The 21,042-nt window shown below is 44.8% G+C and overlaps 1 protein-coding gene across 1 annotated transcript in view; it reads left to right on the top strand.

Moving 5' to 3' along the window:
- Positions 1–21,042, top strand: part of MOCS1 (molybdenum cofactor synthesis 1) — a 103,202-nt gene that overhangs the window by 66,662 nt on the left and 15,498 nt on the right. Inside the window, 2 exon segments of the mRNA XM_029592933.1 lie at positions 3,242–3,362; positions 8,286–8,333. Of these exon segments, the coding sequence (XP_029448793.1) occupies positions 3,242–3,362; positions 8,286–8,333 (169 nt within the window).

Below are 21,042 nucleotides of genomic sequence, written 5' to 3'. Positions count from 1 at the left end.
CTAACTGTTTAATGAGTAATGAATGATTGACGGTGTCAAAGGCTGAGGACAGGTCCAGTAGGCTCAGTAAAAAGGCTTGACCTTTATCGAGGCCCAGGATGAGGTGATCTGTTAAGGAAATGAGGAGAGATTCCATGCTTAGTGATTTGCGGAAACCGTATTGTGATGGGAATAGGAGGTTGTTTTCTTCAATGTAGTTTGAGAGTCGGGTGTTCACCAATTTCTCCATAATCTTGGCTATGAAGGGGAGGTTGGCGATCGGACGGTAGTTGTTTGGGTCATTAGGATCTAGATTAGGTTTCTTGAGTAGTGGTTTTAGAGAGGCCAATTTTAGGTCATCTGGGTAAGATCCTTGTGTTATTGAGCAATTTATGATGTCTGACAGGGATTTGGAGATGGAGTCAGGAATTGATAGAAGCAATTTCGAGGGAATGTGGTCCGAAGGGTGAGAAGATGGTTTCATTTTCCGTAGTATACCTTGGATTTCAATGGAAGAAGTAAGTTCCAGTTCTTCTAAGCGGGAATTTTTGAAGGCGTTCTGAGGTGGAGTTGAAGTAGATGCGGTGTTAGGGGACAGTTGAGTTAGAAGTTTGCTGATTTTGTTGTTGAAAAATAGCGCTAGTTCTTCCGCTTTAGCTTTGGCTTGGTTGGGAGCGATTAATATTTGATTAATGTGAGTTATATTATACATCTCCTATCTAGTTATTCTTGTAATTGTTTTGGTAAATTCAATAAAGCTAAAAAAAACCCCCACAAAACCCCACCCCCGAGAGGGTATTGGGGTAGTGCTGAGGCGTTAGGTGTCAGGGCACTTGTTTGCTGAAGCGTTTTTTTTCCATTCCTTATTTCATGGACTGAAATGGGATTTCAGGAATTTCACAAGCACAGGCTCCCTTGTGACTGTGCAACACTTCCACATTTTTGACCTGAGGTCTAGAAATGTTTCTTGACAACTAAAAATGTAACTGTGTCTTTGATTATATGGTAATTAACAAAGCATCAACACTGACAATCATCTAAGCCTGTTCTTTGCTAGCTGACTTCTAACAGAGCAGCAAATTGTGTTTCATTTCAAAGCTGGTTGGCAAAGCCCCTTCAAGGTAGATTGCACTGAAATGTAAGAGAACCTGTGGCAGGTTGGGCGGTTTTTATCTCCAGCTGTTCTTGGCCTGCCCTGCTAATTGTGACGCGTGTGGCAGCGCCTGGTAATGATAGAAATGGTGCCGATGCTTCAGCTGGATTGCTGCTTCCTATGTAGTGTCTCCTGGTCCTGCCCAGGTGCATTCATTGCTGCAGGGGAGGAAGCTGGCCTCGGGTGTTTGCATTCGACCATACTGTTTCCAGATGTGCATGCATTTCACTTCACAGCTTGCAAAGCTGAGCGCCTGTGAGCTGGAGACTGAGGCTGTAAGGCTCGCTGCACATTCAGTGGCTTGCAAAAGTATTTGACCCCCTAAAAAAGAAGTCAGCAGATTTGTGCCAATTACAAATGTGACACTTACACAGATTGTTCCAGACTGTATGTTTATTGCAAACCACTCAAAGTAAATTTCCAAAGCCACAGTTCATTATTTCTCTGATTTATTTTTTTTTAAATATTACAAACTGAAAAATGCTGCTTGCATAAGTCTTCAACCCCCTTCAGACTAACGCTTGGCAGAACCACCTTTTGCTGCAATAACCACGTAAAGTCTGTTGGGGTGAGTCTCTATCAGCTTGGCGCACTGTTTGGGAGAGATTTGGGCCCATTCTTCCTGGCACGTTTGCTCCAGGTTCTTCAGGTTGGTCGGATGACGCTTATGGACTGCAATTTTCAAAGAGAGCCACGGATTCTCGATTGGATTGTGATCTGGACTTTGGCTTGGCCATGGTAGAACTTTCAGCTTTTTATTGTTCAACCCCTCCTGTGTTGCTTTGGCCTTGTGCTTGGGATCATTTTCCTGCTGAAAGGTGAACTTTCTCCCACGTTTTAGTTTTTTGAGCAGACTGAGGCAGATTGTCTTGCAGGATCTCCCTGTATGTTGCACCATCCATCCGTCCTTCAATTTTAACTGAGGAAGAACATGTCCACAACATGCTGCTGCCACCCCATACTCTACTGCTGGGATGGTGTTTGCTGGGGAACGGCCAGCGTTAGCTTTGAGCCACACAGTGTGTTTTGAATTTTGGCCAAAAAGCTCCATTTTTGTCCCATCTGACCACAAAACCTTACCCCCCTTTTTAGCTGGGTCATTCTGATGCTTTCTGGCAAACTCCAGCCGTGCTTTCGTGTGGTTTTCCTTCAGTAATGGCTCCTTTCTAGCCACCCTCCCATGCAGGCCAGTTGTATGTAGAGCTCTTGATATGGTTGACCGGTGAACCTCCACTCCTATCTCAGCCTCTGAACTCTGTAGCTCCTTCAAAGTGATCGTTGCCCTCTCTGGGGCTTCCCTCACAAGTCTCCTCCTTGCTCTGATGCTGAGGTTTTGAGGGACGGCCTTGTCTAGGCAGTGTCTGGGTGGTACGAAGCAGCTTCCATTTCCTCACAATTGAGCCAACAATGCTCACTGGGATATCCAAGCACCTGGATATTATTTTGTAGCCTTTTCCTATCCTGTGCATATCTATAACTTTATCTTCAGTTTCCCTAGAATGCTCTTTGGTATTCAGTTTCACATCTTTCATTCACATTGTGAATAATTGTACTGGAATTAGGGGCTCTTTTATTCAGAAAAGCTGATCCTTTTTGTTTTTTAATGATTCATGGGTAGAGGCCAATTGTTAGGGCAATATCTTTCATCTGTGTAAACTTGGAGCTTCAACAGAACAGAAGTTGAATAATTATGCAGCAGTTTTCAGTTTTTTAATTTTATTTTACAAAAAATGCAGAGAAATAATGAATTGTGACTTTGAAAATTTACTTGAAGAGCATACTAGATGGCAATAAAGATATACTGTCTGGATCAATCTGTGTACGTGTCATTTATAATCCACAGAAATCTGACTTTTTAGGGGTTGAATACTTTTGCAAGTCACTGTATACAAATTTGATGGCGTGCTGCGTGATTGCTTCTCTTGGATTATCCAAGATCCAGAACTGACTAAACATTAGCAGCCAGTGATAACATTTATCCATGTCAGCTTTTCATGTTTCTCTTCTTACCCCCTGATGAATGTATGCCAGAGGCCCGTAACCTCTCCCTCTCCTGCTGCAGCTATATGAAGGGCCTGTCACCAGTCTCTCTCTCTCTGGTTATCACAGGTTTGCCTTTTCGGGAATTCTGAAGTTTCCTTGAGAGATTGGCTGCGATCAGAAGCCTCTGAGGAAGACTTAGTTCAGATCATTGGAGCTGCAGTGGGCCGGAAGAAGAAGCAGCATGCCGGTATGTAACTTGTTTTTTTTACCTCCGAGAGGCTTGCACCTTACCCACAACAGGGGTCAAAGGGCCATTTAACGAGGGTAGATGGCAGTCTCAACTGGGATTTATTTTATGCGAGTCTGCCAGTTTGACTCCCAGTTCTGTTTAAGGTTGATGATTCTCGTTTTTGTGATGGCAACTCCATAGGAGAGCCTTAACGAGGTAAGTCTCTATGACTAAGTACATTGTTGCTGCCTGGCGATTAACGAGTGCTACAACGAGAAACCCACAGAGCAGGCAGTTAGTGAAATGATAGGCTGCTTTGTGATGAAACAGCCGATGATGCTTTTCTCTGCTACCTGTCTCCCTTCCCTTTGCTAACTTGTTTTACAAAGCAATGGTGAGGAAGTGAGAGCAGCATCACTAAGCCGGTGAAGCAAATGATCATTAATACCGTACCTAATCCCATCATTGAGTCAACGTCAGAAGTTCTGCTGTGCTGATCCTCCTCGGAGCTCCATGCAAGCATCACACCCAAACCATGTATGCCTTGTGAACGGAAAAGTGGATTTCCGGAAGGATACTTTTAATGAAAGGCACGTGGCTATAAAGATGCATGCCGCTTATTCTAAAACACAGATATAAAGTGGAAGGAAAGGAAACCCTGGGGTAAGATCAAGAATGAGGCAATAGGACCTGAGAGACAGGCATGTGGGGGCCGATGCAATAAAACCCACGCTAATATCAGAGTTAGATTTTTAGCATAGGTTTTATTAAACCCGTCTTCTCCTTAAAAAAAAAAAAACCCCAAAATTAAATTGGCCATTTGAACTCTTGAGCCCTCTAAATTCTCCCTTAAGAAGAAGAGCTGACCTCCGGCAGGGCTTCCCTTTCATTGGCCGATGTAGTGAAATTCTGAAAGAACAGCCTTTTGAAAGGGGACTGGTCCGGTCTGGAATATGCATATAATATCTTGTACATGACTATACCATTATAACTGATACAAGTTTATCAGACAACAAACCATACTGTTTGTCTTAATGGAAACTTATTAGGGATTTCCTTAGAGGTAACACAAAGATCTTACTGCTGTAAGCTTATTACTTGGCAGATGTTACATAATCAGGGATTCAGAAAATATTACAAATAGAAAAATATCTTGCTATATAATCAGTGGTTTTTGCATGTGTAAATTACCATTCTGACTACCCCTGTGATGGAAAACGAGTGCCCATACCTTGTTATGCAGTCCCCTGTGTTTGGCTTGGCCCCCGGCTGCTGGCGAACCATTGGTTGTGCTGCCTGACGACTGGAGAGGTGTTGGGGTTTTCTGCTCTGCATTCAGTGTCAGCTTAGCTCCATTTAGAAGACAATTGCAGTTCAGAGAACTGAATTGCCATTATTCTGTTTCAGCCTAACAGAGGCAGAAGAGACATTGCAGGTTCTTACGAATGTTCCATGTGTTTCCAAAAGCAGTTCCTTGTCCCCTCTCTTTTATAGGGATCCCTCTGTCTTACCTTAGCTTGTTATTGGAGGGCAATTAGTCTTCAGATTAGCAATCCGATTGGTCCTCCACGGTCTGTGTTCTTTTCAAATGTAGCAGGTCATCCCTTGGTCAGCATGATACTGACCAGTCTTTGTGAAGCAAACGTCTTCTGGTGAGTTCACAAATGCTGACTGGGGGGATTCAGACTTTGGTCTTCCTGGCACCAGAGCTTTTGTTTCAGGACTGCTCTGCAAGTAAGCTTGTTTATGCAGCCATCAGGCCAGGCATTTACCTGCCTGGACAGAAAGGTCCAGTTTGACCACATGCGTGAGGAGAAAAGCAGGTCAAGCATCAGAATCCTGAAAGGGGATTGGTCCTTTTACTGACATTTGCCAGTGAAAAGGACTGGTCAGCAGTTGGTAAGGGCGCACAGCCCTGCGGCAGAGGTAAGGACTTCTCTGGCAGGGGTTCTTGAGTGGGGAGAGGGGATTTGGAGGGCTCCAGCGTTTAAATGGCTGATTTAATTTTTTTAGGAGGAGATGGTCCCAGACCTACTGGTCTGAAATCATTTAAGAGATGGGAAGGAGGGAGAACGAACCCGGACTGCCTTGCCAGCCCAGCCAGGAAGCAGTTCAGCATTCTGGGGAGGAGGGATGATCTACCAGGCATTAAATTTCCCATGGTAAAAGGGATGCACTAGGCAGGGAATGGTGAATAAAAAGGAAAATGTCATAATGCCTCTGTATCGCTCCATGGTGAGACCACACCTTGAATACTGTGTGCAATTCTGGTCGCCGCATCTCAAAAAAGATATAGTTGCATTGGAGAAGGTACAGAGAAGGGCAACCAAAATGATAAAGGGGATGGAACAGCTCCCCTATGAGGAAAGACTAAAGAGGTTAGGGCTGTTCAGCTTGGAGAAGGAGACTGCTGAGGGAGGATATGATAGAGGTCTTTAAGATCATGAGAGGTCTAGAACGAGTAGATGTGAATTGGTTATTTACTTTTTCAGATAATAGAAAGACTAGGGGGCACTCCATGAAGTTAGCAAGTAGCACATCTGAGAACTTTTTTTCACTCAGTGCACAATTAAGCTCTGGAATTTGTTGCCAGAGGATGTGGTTAGTGCAGTTAGTGTAGCTGGGTTTAAAAAAGGTTTGGATAGGTTCTTGGAGAAGAGGTCCATTGACTGATATTGATCAGGTTGACTTGAGGAATAGCCACTGCTATTAATTGCATCAGTTGCATGGGATCTTCTTAGTTTTTGGGTAATTGCCAGGTTCTTGTGGCCTGGTTTGGCCTCTGTTGGAAACAGGATGCTGGGCTTGATGGACCCTTGGTCTGACCCAGTGTGGCAATTTCTTATGTTCCTATTAGCATTCCTCCTTGCATTGCAGAGAAATATCTAATGACATCATTACCCTGCAATTTGCTTCAAATGTGCTAAATCCCTTATTACATACCTGAGCAAGGTTGGTGCCAAAACACCTGTGCTAAAACACAAGTAAAAACCTGTAGTAGGCTCAACATGGCTTGTTACATATTTATTTATTTATTTAGATTTATATTCCACTTTTTGCAGCGCTTCAAAGTGGATTACATTCAGGTACTGTAGGTATTTCCCTATCCCCAGAGGGCTCACAATCTAACTTTGTACCTGAGGCAATGGAGAGTAAAGAGACCTGCCCAAGGAGCAACAGCGGGACTTGAACCCTGGTGTCCTGGTTCATAGCCCACGGCTCTAACCACTAGGCTACTCCTCCACTCACATATATTGGCCCCATAGAGAATGTGAAGGTTCCAGCTGGACCTGCTGCTCTTATGCAAGAGGTTTTCAGTGCAATGCGTTAATGGGTGTGCTGGCGACGGCGACATCATGCTATGAAAGGAGTGTCACCAGCTCAGCGTCTGCTCTTGGAGCAGAGGTGAAACAACTGTAATGAAGCAGGTTGCCTCTTGGCTTGTTTTCCAGTGGTAGGAATTCAGCATCTTTTATCTTCTCCCAGTGGGTTTGGTGGCAGGAGTGCCACCGGTGAGACAGCTCCGAAACCTGCGCGCTCCGGGATGGTTTTTACCGAACCCAGAGAAAACGCTCTGCCTCACCTCACAGTCCTGCTTGCAAGATGGAAAATTTGGGGAGGAGCTTGCGATACTGTTAGGGATCCTCTCTTCCTTCCCTTAGGGGCAGGTAAAGTAGCACCTAAGATCATGATGATCGGCCCCCACTCACTTGATTTCTCTTGGCTGCAGGAAAACTGCCAAACAGGAAACGTTGCTCCTTCTACATGTTATCCTGCAATCACTCCTCCCTCTACCTTGCGTTATTCAGAAGGGATCACGCATTTAATTTTGCATTAGCTGCTTGTAGCCGCCCTCCACGTATGTTCACTTAACCGTGCTGAGCTGCGTAGTAACCCGGTGGTTGTTGTGTTCAGTGCCATTTAGCAGGTTAAGTTCTGACTTAGCTGGCTGAGTGCTGCTGTGTGAACATTCGGCCATGCTGAGCAGGCACCACTTATCCTGCTAACTTATATGCAGATAAATGTAAATTTTCAGTCTTAGCCGGTTAAGTTTAGGGCTATTTCGTTGTGCTAAAGTTAATCGAGCTAACTTTAAGGTAGCCGAGTGTATTCGGAGGCACAACTGTACCAGTGAATATCTCAGCCAAGTTTATCCGGCTAACCTTGGCAGCCAGATAGTGGCTGAATACAGACCTCGTGGTGAAGCACCGTTTGCCCTGGCTAAGAATACACCAAAGCATTGCTGCTGTTTCATGCTGGTTTGTTTATTTATTTAAAAGTGTTTATATACCGCTTTTACAAATATAATTTAATCAAAATGGTTTACAATATAAAAACATACATAATAAAACCTAATTTAACCATAAAAATAAGTTTAAAAGAAGAATCCAACATAAATGCAAAAAAATAAAAAAAAAACCATCCTTACAATAAGTAAATTAAAAATGGTTGACTTTGCCGCTTCTTGGGAGCTTGCTGCAGCTGTTCCACCGCTCTGTGCATGGCTGCTTCTCTTTTCTACTGGTTGATCCTCTATCGGTCAAAACTTGGACATCTTCCTCTCCCGTGCTCACCGCTGCTGTAACATTTGAAAATTGTATTTGAATAAACAATAAATGATGACAAGAAACAGTGTAGGAATATATTCACAATTAGTTCTTGATTTGATTTTGGGGTTTTTTTTTGTTTTATTTCTAAACATTTTACTGGGTTTTATGCGCATAAATGGTTTGGAGAATTAGCCCTTTAATTCTCAAGTCGGTTTCTCTATGTGCCGTGTATCCCGCACTTCTTACATCCACAGGATCGTCGCTGATAGCTAACTAGTACAAGGTGCGTTAGCTGCTAGAAGTGTTATCAAGCGACAGGAGTCTCTTGTATTTTTATTTTTTAAGTTATGGTTTTATATTTTATAATTTTTTTTTTCTTTTCAACTCTTAGGCATGTTCAACATCTCCCAAATGAAAAACCGGCCCATGATCCTGATTGGTGGGTGACCCGCGCAGTACGTAGTAAAAACTTTTGGTTTCTTTAGTTTAATGTAGGGGGGGGGGGTTTTTGGTTTGTTTTTGTTTTTAATCACTAATTGTTTATTAAAGAATAAAAGATTACAACATGCAGCCCCCTCAGGGGGGATTGGCCTGGCAGCACGTTTGTCAGATGTGGATTACATATGTGCTGCTAAAGGGGAAAAGGGAACAATTAGAGCCGCCTTTACTGAGGCTTATTTCCCATTCTATTTTTTTATGGTGAAAAAGCTTAGTAAACTTGGCCCATAGTTTGCTAAACTGAGTCACTGGGAGAGTGGCAGAGCTGTGGTAAGTGAGGCCCAGGGAAGCGTGCACTGTAGCACCTGTTGGTGCTTAGCGCTGCCCAGGGAGCCGTTGTCTTCGTCTGATGGGTTGACGGCTGCGCTGTGGCCCAAGAGGTAACTGAATAAGGGAGTTTGCAGGACCATCACAAGGCTGGGATAAAGGGAAGCACAGGCCGATGGCACTGCAGGGCTGAGGAGGAGAAACCAGGTGGAAGCCAGCAGGCTGCGGCGTCCCAGAAACCAGCAGGTACCTGCAGGAAGGCCATGAGGACACGGCCAGCCGGATATACGGGTAACAGTTTCACTAGTTCTGCTAGCTGTTTACACAGTGTCAGAGCTTGGATTTGGGACCTGGGTGTTGTATTAAGAACAGGAACTTTTATATTCATCTGCCCGGGTTAAGAAGATTACAAAAAGTGACTTGGATAAGGAGCGACGTCCTACAAGTGTGATCAAGCTTCTATGGCTGGGATATAGGCAGTATAGAGAGAGATACTGGGCAGATTGGATGAGCCAATTAATCCTGATCTGCTATCATCTTCTAAAACTTTCTACCCCACCACCAAAAGGAAGATAATTAAGGCAGAGAAAGCAACAAAACGATGTTGCTTATCTCTCAATTACTTCTCACTGCAAAAATGACATTTTCCTAAAACTGCTGTCGTCCTAACCTCTGCAGATTTCTTCTTAAATATCAGGCTGGACCCCTTATACTTTATAGGAGGGCACGAAGTCTCGCGTATCAAGGACCCAGTAAATTGCGACTCACAGTGTTATCAGCTATTTCCGCATTTTGCTTCATTTATATGGAGCGTGGCTGAGCTCACATTCCAGCCATAAGTGCATATAAATCTTAAGTTTAAATATTTGAAAAGCAAAATCACCCCCCTCTAAAAAAAAAAAAAAAAAAGCAGCTAAAGAGAGCATTTTCCATGCACCCTGACCCTTGTTGGCCTCCCCACTGGTTGAGAGAGCCTGGAGTGGGTTCCACACCCTTCCCTGCTCGGGACATTGTAACTTGTCCGTTGGGTGGCGCGGGTTGTACCCCTGCAGGGTGCGGGGAGGATCCTCGCCCAGGGATGCCTCTAATTAGACAGGGAGGGATCATTGAATGGACATTTGTTCTCTCTCATTTATTAAACTCTGGACTAATTAAAGAATGATCTAACTCAGCAGCTTTTTTTTTTTTCTTTTACGATCTGCTCTTTCTTCTCCAAATTAAAATCCACCTTATTTGAAAAAAAACTATATAATTCCAGTTCTCTTACCGCCTTTAGTTTCCAGGTTCTAATTTTTGTTTGATATCTTAAGAAAAAAGAAGAGACGTGGATAGGCTTCATATTTTTCGTTTTCTGAATTAAAAAAAAAAAAACAGAACCTGTCAAAGTGAGCTTTTATTATACAAAAGATATTTCCCATTGTTGCCTGATTAGCCATCAATAAACTGACCTCTGCTCTCGGTATATGCTTCTGTCCATCGGTGTCGTCCGAAGTCCTTCCTCCTTTATTTTCTAGGCACGGATGGTTTTTTTCTTTTGTCCTGGTTAGCTCTTCCTTTCTCCTTTTGCTTCCAGCTCAGTTGGAACTAGGCCTGGGATACTGGGCCCATCATTCGCAAGGATGTTTGCCTTGTTCTAGCTGACCCTCTACCCCACTGTTCCTGCTCAGGTCATTGCAGTGAGGGTCCTGAGGCTCATGAGCCCTTGCGCCGGTTCTCCTTCAGGAAATCCTGTGTCATGGGATCTAAACCCATGCCTCTGTATCGCTCCATGGTGAGACCGCACCTTGAATACTGTGTACAATTCTGGTCGCCGCATCTCAAAAAAGATATAGTTGCGATGGAGAAGGTACAGAGAAGGGCAACCAAAATGATAAGGGGAATGGAACAACTCCCCTATGAGGAAAGACTAAAGAGGTTAGGGCTGTTCAGCTTGGAGAAGAGACGGCTGAGGGGGGATATAATAGAGGTCTTTAAGATCATGAGAGGTCTAGAACGGGTAGATGTGAATTGGTTATTTACTCTTTCAGATAATAGGAGGACTAGGGTGCATTCCATGAAGTTAGCAAGTAGCACATTTAAGACTAATCGGAGAAAATTCTTTTTCACTTAACGCACAATAAAGCTCTGGAATTTGTTGCCAGAGGATGTGGTTAGTGCAGTTAGTGTAGCTGGGTTCAAAAAAGATTTGGATAAGTTCTTGGAGGAGAAGTCCATTAACTGCTATTAATCAAGTTTACTTAGGGAATAGCCACTGCTATTAATTGCATCAGTAGCATGGGATCTTCTTAGTGTTTGGGTGATTGCCAGGTTCTTGTGGCCTGGTTTGGCCTCTGTTGGAAACAGGATGCTGGGCTTGATGGACCTTCAGTTTGATTCAGTATGGCATGTTCTTATGTTCTTAGTATATGAGCTTTTGAAATTGTGTGGGTCCCGTCTTCAGCTGCAGAACCTGTCATCGCCCAGTTCTGGGAAGCCATGGTTAGTTTACCATTGCTGTAAGTTGTATAGCTCCGGTTCAGTCATGTTCGTTGCTTGCTGCGTTTGGGGGTACAGGAAAATGCTGCCCACTGAAATAACCTTGTATTCTGGCTCTCCAGTCCACGTACTGTTTGTGTAATTTGTATTTGTATATATATATATACGTGTGTGGTAAATACGGTGGGGGCCGTATCCTGTGGGCCAGCCATGCACAGAGTTATTCCTGCTCAGAGCAGTCAGCAGCTCATGGTAGAGAACAGCGCAGTGCCTACATTAAAGCTCTCTCCCTGCACGACTTGAGAGCAGTATCCTGGAGCAGATGTCAACTGATGCATGAGTGCCCCTTCCTAAGCAAATGCTCATCCCCAGAGACCGTTTGCAGTCAGTAGCGCCCACTATTGACCTGCACCACAGGCCGTAGTTTGCAGAGATGTAGAGAGGTAGATGTGGTATCTTAACATTTTAAATTGACTGCATTGCTGAGCGCCTCGAGTAGAAACCAGGAAAATGAATCTCTTTCTACGTTTCACTGCACGCAGAGATGCCTATGGGCTCTGAGTGAGGCACACCACAAGCTCGCCTGAAACATAGTCCAGATTATCTAAGCATTTTTTCGTTTGTCGGATGATCACATTGGTAAGGAAGTGGTTGGAGACAGTCTCGCTCTATCCTGGTCAGCATGATCCTCTGTCTAGGGCCGTCCTCGAGGGCTGTCTGGAAGTGAATATCACAGGCCGAGAGGGAAAAGGAAAGCAAATTTAAAAGAGAAGCGCACACTGCGTGGAATTTTAAAAATAAACTCGCGCAGCACAGATTTTCACGCTTCAGACTTCTGTCCTAGGGTTGCCAACCTTCAGCTGTGAAAGTTTCCAACACTTGGATGTGTGGAGTAAAATTTTCACCTTTGTCCTTCCACATGATTGATTATTTAAAAAAAAAAAACAACTTGTATGACTTGCCGTATTACTAGAAAACTGTGCAGAAAGCGAAGTGCAACTAAATGATCCCAAATATAAAAATACCAACAACATCCTAATAGAGCAGTTGGGAAAATTACAGTTACTGCATAACTGCCACCCCCGCTACTTGTCTCTCTTCCCTTATATCACACCCCTTTACCCCCCCAGTGCCATCCCAGTCCTGGTGCCAGGGCTTCCCAAACCTTTAGCCAATGTGACCCCATTTTAGCAGTTGAAAATCTACACGACTCCAGAGGACGGACACTTAATTATCACCTAACATGTCTGGAGCTGAAGTTTTATTGATTGATAGTTACACAATGTTAGGTTCCATGTTAGGAGCTACAACCCAAGAAAGAGATCTAGGTGTCATAGTGGATAACACATTGAAATCGTCGGTTCAGTGTGCTGCGGCAGTCAAAAAAGCAAACAGAATGTTGGGAATTATTAGAAAGGGAATGGTGAATAAAACGGAAAATGTCATAATGCCTCTGTATCGCTCCATGGTGAGACTGCACCTTGAATACTGTGTACAATTCTGGTCGCCGCATCTCAAGAAAAAGATATAATTGCGATGGAGAAGGTACAGAGAAGCGTGACCAAAATGATAAAGGGGAATGGAACAGCTCCCCTATGAGGAAAGACTAAAGAGGTTAGGACTTTTCAGCTTAGAGAAGAGACGGCTGAGGGGGGGATATGATAGAGGTGTTTAAAATCATGAGAGGTCTAGAACGGGTAGATGTGAATCGGTTTTTTACTTTTTCAGATAATAGAAGGACTAGGGGGCACTCCATGAAGTTAGCATGGGGCACATTTAAAACTAATCGGAGAAAGTTCTTTTTTACTCAACGCACAATTAAACTCTGGAATTTGTTGCCAGAGGATGTGGTTCGTGCAGTTAGTGTAGCTGTGTTTAAAAAAGGATTGGATAATTTCTTGGAGGAGAAGTCCATTACCTGCTATTAAGTTCACTTAGAGAATAGCCACTGCCATTAGCAATGGTTACATGGAATAGACTTAGTTTTTGGGTAATTGCCGGGTTCTTATGGCCTGGATTGGCCACTGTTGGAAACAGGATGCTGGGCTTGATGGACCCTTGGTCTGATCCAGGATGGCATGTTCTTTTTTTTTTTTATTTAAGTTTTTTATTGGCAATAGCAATAAAAGCCATAACAGTGAACAGAATTATGTTTTTATGTTATGTTCTTACTCCCTGATGCTGTTTCTCACTTGCACACGGGTTCTCTGACCCTCTGAAACTCTTCCTCTCACATGCAAACAGGCTGTCGCTCACTAGCACACTCTCCCTCCTTCAAGCACAGGCTTCTCTTTCTCTCTCTCTCTCACACGCTCTCTCTTCCTTTCTCTCTCTCTCTCACACGCGCTCTCTCTCTCACACGCGCTCTCTCTCACACGCGCTCTCTCACGTGCTCTCTTCCTTTCTCTCTCTCTCACACGCGCTCTCTTCCTTTCTCTCTCTCTCCCTCACACGCGCTCTCTTCTTTCTCTCTCTCTCCCTCACACACACACGCACTCTCTTCCTCCCTGCCTCTAACTCTCACAGGCTTTGTCTCCCTCACATACATACACAGGCTCTCACATTACCAGCTCTCTATTCCTTATATACATATACAGGCACTTTCTTTCTCACAAACTGACACTGCAGGCCTCTGTTTCAGCCTGCCAAGGGACCCCGACACCCACCATCTTAAATAGGTCAACATACCGAGTGTAGACAGCCCCACTGGTATTATTCTTATGTGCCGCTCCGCTGGGCTAATACCTATTGCCAGCGTGCCACGGGTGGGAGGAACATTCCTGCAGCCCTGTCGGGCAAATGGCTTTTCTTATGTGCCGCAGCTGGGGGGGAGATTCATGAGGTCACGCTGGGCCCTTGTGTGCCGCGGGGGGGAGGGAAGGGGGGAGGGTCCAGTGGCCCCCTCTAAGCTTTCTCCTTTGCATAACGAAGCTGCCGACTGGCGCCCCTTGACCTGTTGTTGTTTTGCGTGAGCAGCAGAGGGGACCCCCGGTTGTAGTAGCGCCACCATTAGCTGTGGAGCCTAAACCACACAATGCCTCCTGGCTGGGATTGGAGAAGCAGGCTGCTGATGGACGGAAAGATGGGTGAAGCGCTGGGCTGGAGGGTTAAAATCCAGACACTTTCCAGACAATTTTAACCCTCCATTGGGCTTCCAGACACTTCTTTGAGTTTTTCTGTCCTGTCCGGAGAAAATCCATATAGTTGGCAACCCTATTCTGTCCAGGAGCTCCTCTGAACCCTAGGAATAGCCATGACGCACCAGTGATTTCATGCACATCCTATCTAATCAGTTTACATTGACATCACACACGGTATCATTCAAAGTGTCTGTCTTTGTGTGTCTGTCTTTGTGTGTCTGTCTTTGTGTGTCTGTCTTTGTGTGTGTGTGTTTGTGTCTGTGTGTTTGTGTCTGTGTGTGTGTGTGTGTGATGATAGTTTTTGACACTTCAGACATGGCTGCTCCCCTGTGCTTGCATAGCAGCTTCAACGTAACCTTACGCAAGGCTCCACGGTGTCTGATGGTGAATTGTATGTTGCTGAAATGCTGTGTTGTCTCATTGGGATTTCTCTTGTCTTCTAAAAGCAAACATGGGCCATATGCAGGGCTAAAAGGAGAAATCCCCCATTCTGTGTTTAGTGAATACTAATTTCTATAAATTGTACCCTTCTGTTTTACATTCTCTCGCTTTCGTACTTCCCGGCTCCCCTGTTAAAGAGTCGCAGTTCCATCTCTCAGCAGCGGGAAGTGAGGTCAGGGATGGCATCGCGAGCACGCGGATTTCCTGTGGGTGCAGAGCGCCCTTACCGGCTGCGGAGAAGCATTTCACGCAGCCGTCGTGTGAAAGCGGCAGCTGGGAAAGGGGAGTGGCCCTGTTAGAAGCAGATCCTTCCGGAATACGTTCTCCCTGTTTACACCTGAGGCCTCTCAATCTGGTGCATGACCGCAGGTTGTGGGACTTCGCTGCTGCGCGCTGTCGGAGTGCTTGAGCGCCGGGAGAGTGCCACTAGAGCGCTAGTTACCTCAAGGCCATTTTCTTACCAATCAAGTAGTGATCCTTTCAATTTCCTCTTAAAAAAAAAAAAAAAAAAAGGGAGGCATTTGCCATAAAAGCTGCAGACTGGTTCATGAAATCTGTCTTCCCCGCCTCCCGAAATTTCTGCTTAAAGCTGCAGTGCCTCCTTTTTCCCCCCCCCCCCCCCCCCCCCCCCTAGCTTCTTTCTAAGTGAAGAAAGGCGCCTAACTATCATCGGCCCCTGTAAGCGATGTAGCCGGTCCTTCCTTCATGTGTTGCTCAGAAATTCGTATAACATTGAGCAGTAGCTCTTGAGCGTCCAGCTGAAATACGGCCACACTGCCCATGTCAGCTTTTTTTTCTAGTTGTAATGGACAGCGGGACTGAAGAAAGGAGCCTGCCAGCCGCTGGCGCGCGCGCAGAAAATGTCAGCCCAGGCCCTGGTGTTGGTGCCCGTTGGTTTTCAGGCCCAGTGCATGCAAATATATCTCATGCATGGTCACTATGGATAGCCTGGGAACCAGGCCGGCTGGGGGGAAGGGACTTCCAAGCAATGCCTTGAGAATCGCTGTAACGTTGGCAGGAGTGACGGGGATGAAGCACGTCAGAATGCAAAAAAGAAAAAACTCTTCAGCCTGAAGATGCAGCAAGTGAAAGCTCTGCCCCTCTTTCGGATGTCGGTCCGGGCGGCCCTGCTGCCGGTTGCCCCGCAGTAAGTCGCACAAGCAGCTGCAGAGCGCGGTGAGCACCCATCCTCGGAGGAAGGCCTGCTCAGCCCCCTTTTAAAACTCCTTCTGTGCACCTCTGGCGATCATAAGCAGCGGGGCCCTCGCCCCACAACACGTATTGGGAGCAGAGAGACCAGGCTTAAAAGTTTTATGTGCAGATCAAGAAGCGATGCCCAGGTAGCGTAGCGCCAGGCTAGTCTGTGGTGCTGCGGGAGATGCAGTGGTAATGGGATACCTGCCCCCACTGCAGAGCATATAACTAGCAGTGCCCTGTTCATTACTAGAGCAATTGCACGGGCAGGGCTGTTCTCGCTCTTTGAGTTCTGGTGCCCAGGTTTTCAGCAGCAGTCAGAGGGTAGTCTGGCATCCCTGCACTGCTGGTACGTTTGCTACCCCGCTCCGTTTTCCTCCTCTGATCTCATCTTGCAGTGAGAAACGCGGAGGCGGTAGACGTATCGCTTCCTGCCGTCCCAGCTGCCGGGGGTCGCGTTTGCTTCCATTTCTCCTCTGTGCTTGGTGTGGTGGAGGAGCAGCTGAGCTCTCTTGTCCTGCTACACATGTTGTCATGTTCTCGCAGGATGTCGTCGCCGTGCACAGCTCTCTGCTCTTGATCGGTCTTTATTTTTTAAAAGAACCGTTGCCCTCCTGGCTCCTTTCCAGTTCACTCAGTGCGAGCAGTTCCTCTCGTTCCTTCCCCTGCCTTCTGAGCTGCCTCAGGAGTTTGTTCTCCTTATCGTTTCATTCTTCTCTCATCGGGAAGCCATTGCACCCAATCCTGTTCCTAATGGGCGCAGGATGCAGGGCTGTCCACTAGGTGTCACCAGAAGAGCAGGCTTTACATATTGGCTCATGAACGTTTGAGTTGGATTTCATCTGCCAGGTGATTATGCCAAAATCTCTTTAATGCTTTTTTTGTTTGCAGGCATCGTGTAATTTTCCATCAAACAGAGTTTGAATTTCGTTTCAGCTGGAGTTTCCAATGCATGTGTGTGTGAGAAGATCTGGTTGTTTCCAAATCTTTTCTGTCGAATTTGTTTATGGTTTGTGCACATTCCCCCCCCGATCATTCTGAATGGAAAAGCCAGAAAAAAGCTTGAATGTGATTAGCTTCTGAGTTCTTCTTCCCTGTAAGTCAATCAGACAGTTTAGCTCTGCAGCAGAGTCCCCCTTTCTTCAGAGAGCGTCTGATGCAGTCAGTCAGGGATGTAGCTCCTTTCACCTCCGATTTCAGGTCAGTAGATGAGGCTGCAATTGAGAGAGATGAGAACATAAGAGTTGCTATGCTGGGTCAGACCGAGGTCCACTGAGTCCCAGCATCCTGTCTCCGACAGTGGTCAATCCAGGTAACGAGTACCTGACGGATCCCATAAAGTAGATGACCCAAGTGGTCCATCCAGTCTGCCCAGCAAGCTTCACTTGTTTATTCTTTTAATTACAACATTAACAGAATAAAAGAAATAAATAATTACCGCTGTGCGGGTTACCCCCCGCCCCCCCCACCCCCACCCCCGTGCTTTCTGTCAGGGGCAGAAACTGCCACTCCGGGAAGGTTATCCCAGTGCAGGTGATCCCCTTACCTTCATTTCTACGGATCCTCTGTGTTTATCCCAAGCTCTTGCCTGCCGCTACATCTGATTCCTGTTACTCACTCCCAGGGAGAGCAATGGCTTTCCCAAGACTACCTGGCTAATAAGGTGTGATGGACTTTTCCTCCACGAGCTTGTCCAAACCTTTTTTAAATCCCTCTATGTGAGTTTTTAGTGCGCTGAGTGAAAAAACAATTTCTACATTGGTTTTGAATCTGCTGGTTGTTAGTGTCATGGAGCGTCCCCTGGTTTTATTTGAAAGGGTGAATAACCCTCCTTTATTTACCCGTTCCACCCCACTCATGATTATATAAACCTCTGTCCTGTCCCCTCTCGGCCGTCTCTGTTCCAGGCTGAAGAGCCCTAACCTGAGTATCCACTCATCACAGGGGAGCTGTTCCATTCCCTTTATCATTTTGGCTGCTCCTTCATCTGCACCTTTTCCAGTTCTGCTGTGTCTTCCTTCAGATGGGGCAACCAGAAGTGCAGGCAATACTCCAAGGTGAGGTCGCGTCATGGCTCGACACAGAGGCAATGTGATATTTCCCGTTTTATTCTCCCTCCCTTTTCAGATCATTCTGGATATTCTTTTTGGCTTTATTGACCGCTGCCACGCACGGAGCCAGGGATTTCAATGTTCTGTCCACAAGGACTCCAAGATCCCTTTCCGGGGTAATGACTTCTGGTACAAAACTCAGCATCGTGTACCTGCAGTTGGGATTATTTTATCCTATGTGCATCCAGATTACATTTTATCTGCCATTCAGGTGCCCAGGCTCCTGATCTCACAAGGTCCTTCTGCAGTTCCTTACAATCCGCTTCTGTTTTAACAAATTTGAATGATTTTGTGTGGCCTGAACATTTGATCACCGCACTTGTAATCACCTTTTCCAGATTATTTATGAATATTGTTAAACAGCACAGGTCCTGGTACCGATCCCTGTGCCACTCCACTAATAACCAAGCCATTTGGAAAACTGAGCACTTAGTCCTGCCCTCTGTGTTTGTCTTTTAACCAATCACCAAACCACAATAGAAATTTGCTTCTTATCCCATGACTTTGTAATTTCCTGAGGAGTCTGTCAAGGAGGACATTGTCAAATGCCTTCTGAAAATCCAAATCATCTGGTTTGCCGTTATCTGTTTTACACTTTCCAAAAATTCTAAAAGATTGGTAAGACAAGATTTCCCCTTGCTAAAACCATGTTGTCTCTTCCCTATCAAGCCATGTTTGTCTATATTTATTTATTTCAATTTATTAACTGCCTTTTTGGCCAGTGGTTTTGTTTTGAAGAATGGCTGCTACCATTTTACCTGTAACTAATGTCGGCCTCACCCGTCTGTAGTTTCCCAAATCATTCCTTAATAAAAATCGGCATCACATTGGCTACCTTCCATTCTTCAGGAATTGTGGCTGCTTTAAATGAAAGGTTACAGATTACTAGCAACAGGTTAGCAATTTCATGTTTTTAGTTCTTTTAGAGCTCTGGGGTAGATGCCATCTGGTCCTGGTGATTTGTTTCTCTTTAGTTTGTTGATGTGATCTATTACATCCTCCATTGTCACAAATATTTGTTTTAGTTGCTGAGAGTCTCTACTATTAAATAATATTTCAGGTGTATTCCCAACATCCTCCTCCATAAAGACCAAGGCAAAGAATTCATTCAGTTTTTCTGCTATTTCCTTGTCCTTCCTGACCACCTTTTTTGCTTCTCGGTCATCTAGCAGCCCAACTGACTCCCTCGCAGGCTTTTTGCTAACAAATAATTTGTAAAAAATATATTTTAAAAATTCTCCGTTTTGCAGGATTAGTATATTTCAACTTTTTCAAGATTGACATGATTGACAAAACATATTTTTACTAAGCATTTGTATTTGTGGTGTTTCTGCCCTGTCCTTTACAACTTCCTCAACACCTTGTTCCTTCATTTGACATATGAGCCTCAGCCAAAGATGTTAAAGATAGTGAAATTCGGCTTGAATGTATCATATACGTTCCACTAGAAATTCCCATCCTGTTAATTCATTAGAAAATGTGGTTGCTGAGGCTCCCCAATCATGTAACAAATGTTGCATGTCCAGGCTATGTGTAAAATCAGCCCTGTGCTCTAGATCTATACGGAAACTATATAGTAGGGGAAAAAATGAATCTCTTGTTCCATTGAAGAATGTCAGAGTACCACAAAGTCCAGAGAAGCATTTTATAAACAAAATGTTTCACTAGTTTTAGCTTTTTTTTTTTTTTTTTTAGCAAAAATTGCAAGTAGAAACAATGTTCGTTCATATATCGGCCAACAGATGTCACTGAAATGTTGGGCTATTTTATATAATCATAGCACACTTGAAAAAAAACACTTGCGTGCCTAAACCCTGATTTTAAAGTGATTCTCGGAAAGTGATATGTTAAAAAGAAATATGATGATAGGGTAAATGAACTTAGCTTATTAAGCATCAAAAACTCTCACTAACGTGCGGATCTCAAATGTCGAGTTTCACTGTAATTTGCAATGCTGCAGCAGCTTAAGCCAAGTTAATGTACTCATTTTTTCATATTTTTTGAGAAGCACTTTAAAATCAATGTTTTTCAGGTGTGTTATGATTATATAAAATAGCCCAAGATTTCAGTGACATCTGTTGGCTGAGATTGTTTCTACTTGCAATTTTTAGACATTTGCTTTAAAAAAAAAAAAAAAAAAGCTAGACATTACCTGAGGTAATGTTGGCTGATAGATTTCACTGTGGTTTGGTGTTTTAGGAGGAAGTTGGTTCTCCTTCTTTGGCACTGGTCGTCATGTCTTCGTGTTCCCAGTAGGGGTTGGGTGGCAGGGCATTAATCTCCCTTTCCTTGTCACCTTGCTATACCAGTCCAGATTCAAGGGTTTGTTCCCCAGCAGATAGAGACAGAGGACACAGCTTTTCCAGTGACATCATCCTGTATATACAGTGATGCAGCCCGGGAAAAGCCAGTATTCTCTGCCTCCAGTAGACGCTAGGACATCTGGTGTGATGCAGCAGGACTCTTGCTCCTACGTGTTTGACTTGTTCATCCTGGTGGAGTTCTTTGTTGTGGAGCAGCTCGCTGTGCCAGTACTCCTGGGGCCAGGCGGCTGGGTCACTGGTTTAGAAAACTCAATTTGAGATACTCCTGGCCTCTCTTGGGGGTTCACTTGAGTTGGGGGTATGTTTAATTCGACGGATCCTCCCAAAAGGCTCTCTCCTCCCTCCCCACCTTCTGAGTAAAGTTTTTTTTTTGTTTTTTAAGAAAAAGATTGATGACCTTGGTAGGCAGATCTCATGAATCTTCCAGTCGATTCTCCTTTGAAATTTTGCGAGTCACAGGATCCATTAGTACAGGGACCGATTATCATGGAAGATCTGGCTCCTTTTTGTCTTAATGGCTTTGCTCTTCATAGGTTGCGGTTACATAAAGGGTACTCTTCCTCTGAAGGCACAGAAGAATTGTACTTCAGTGGCTTATGTTAGTGAGTGGCGCGCCTTTGAGGTTTATAGAGAGTGGTTAATCTCTCCATGGCAAGCAGAGGTTTCCATCATTTTTTTAGCTTTACAGAGAGGTTTGG

The sequence above is a fragment of the Rhinatrema bivittatum genome, chromosome 3, assembly GCF_901001135.1.
Source record: "Rhinatrema bivittatum chromosome 3, aRhiBiv1.1, whole genome shotgun sequence".
NCBI lineage: Eukaryota > Metazoa > Chordata > Amphibia > Gymnophiona > Rhinatrematidae > Rhinatrema > Rhinatrema bivittatum.
Note: the sequence above shows the minus strand (reverse complement) of the source record. Positions and strands in the feature narration are given on the sequence as shown.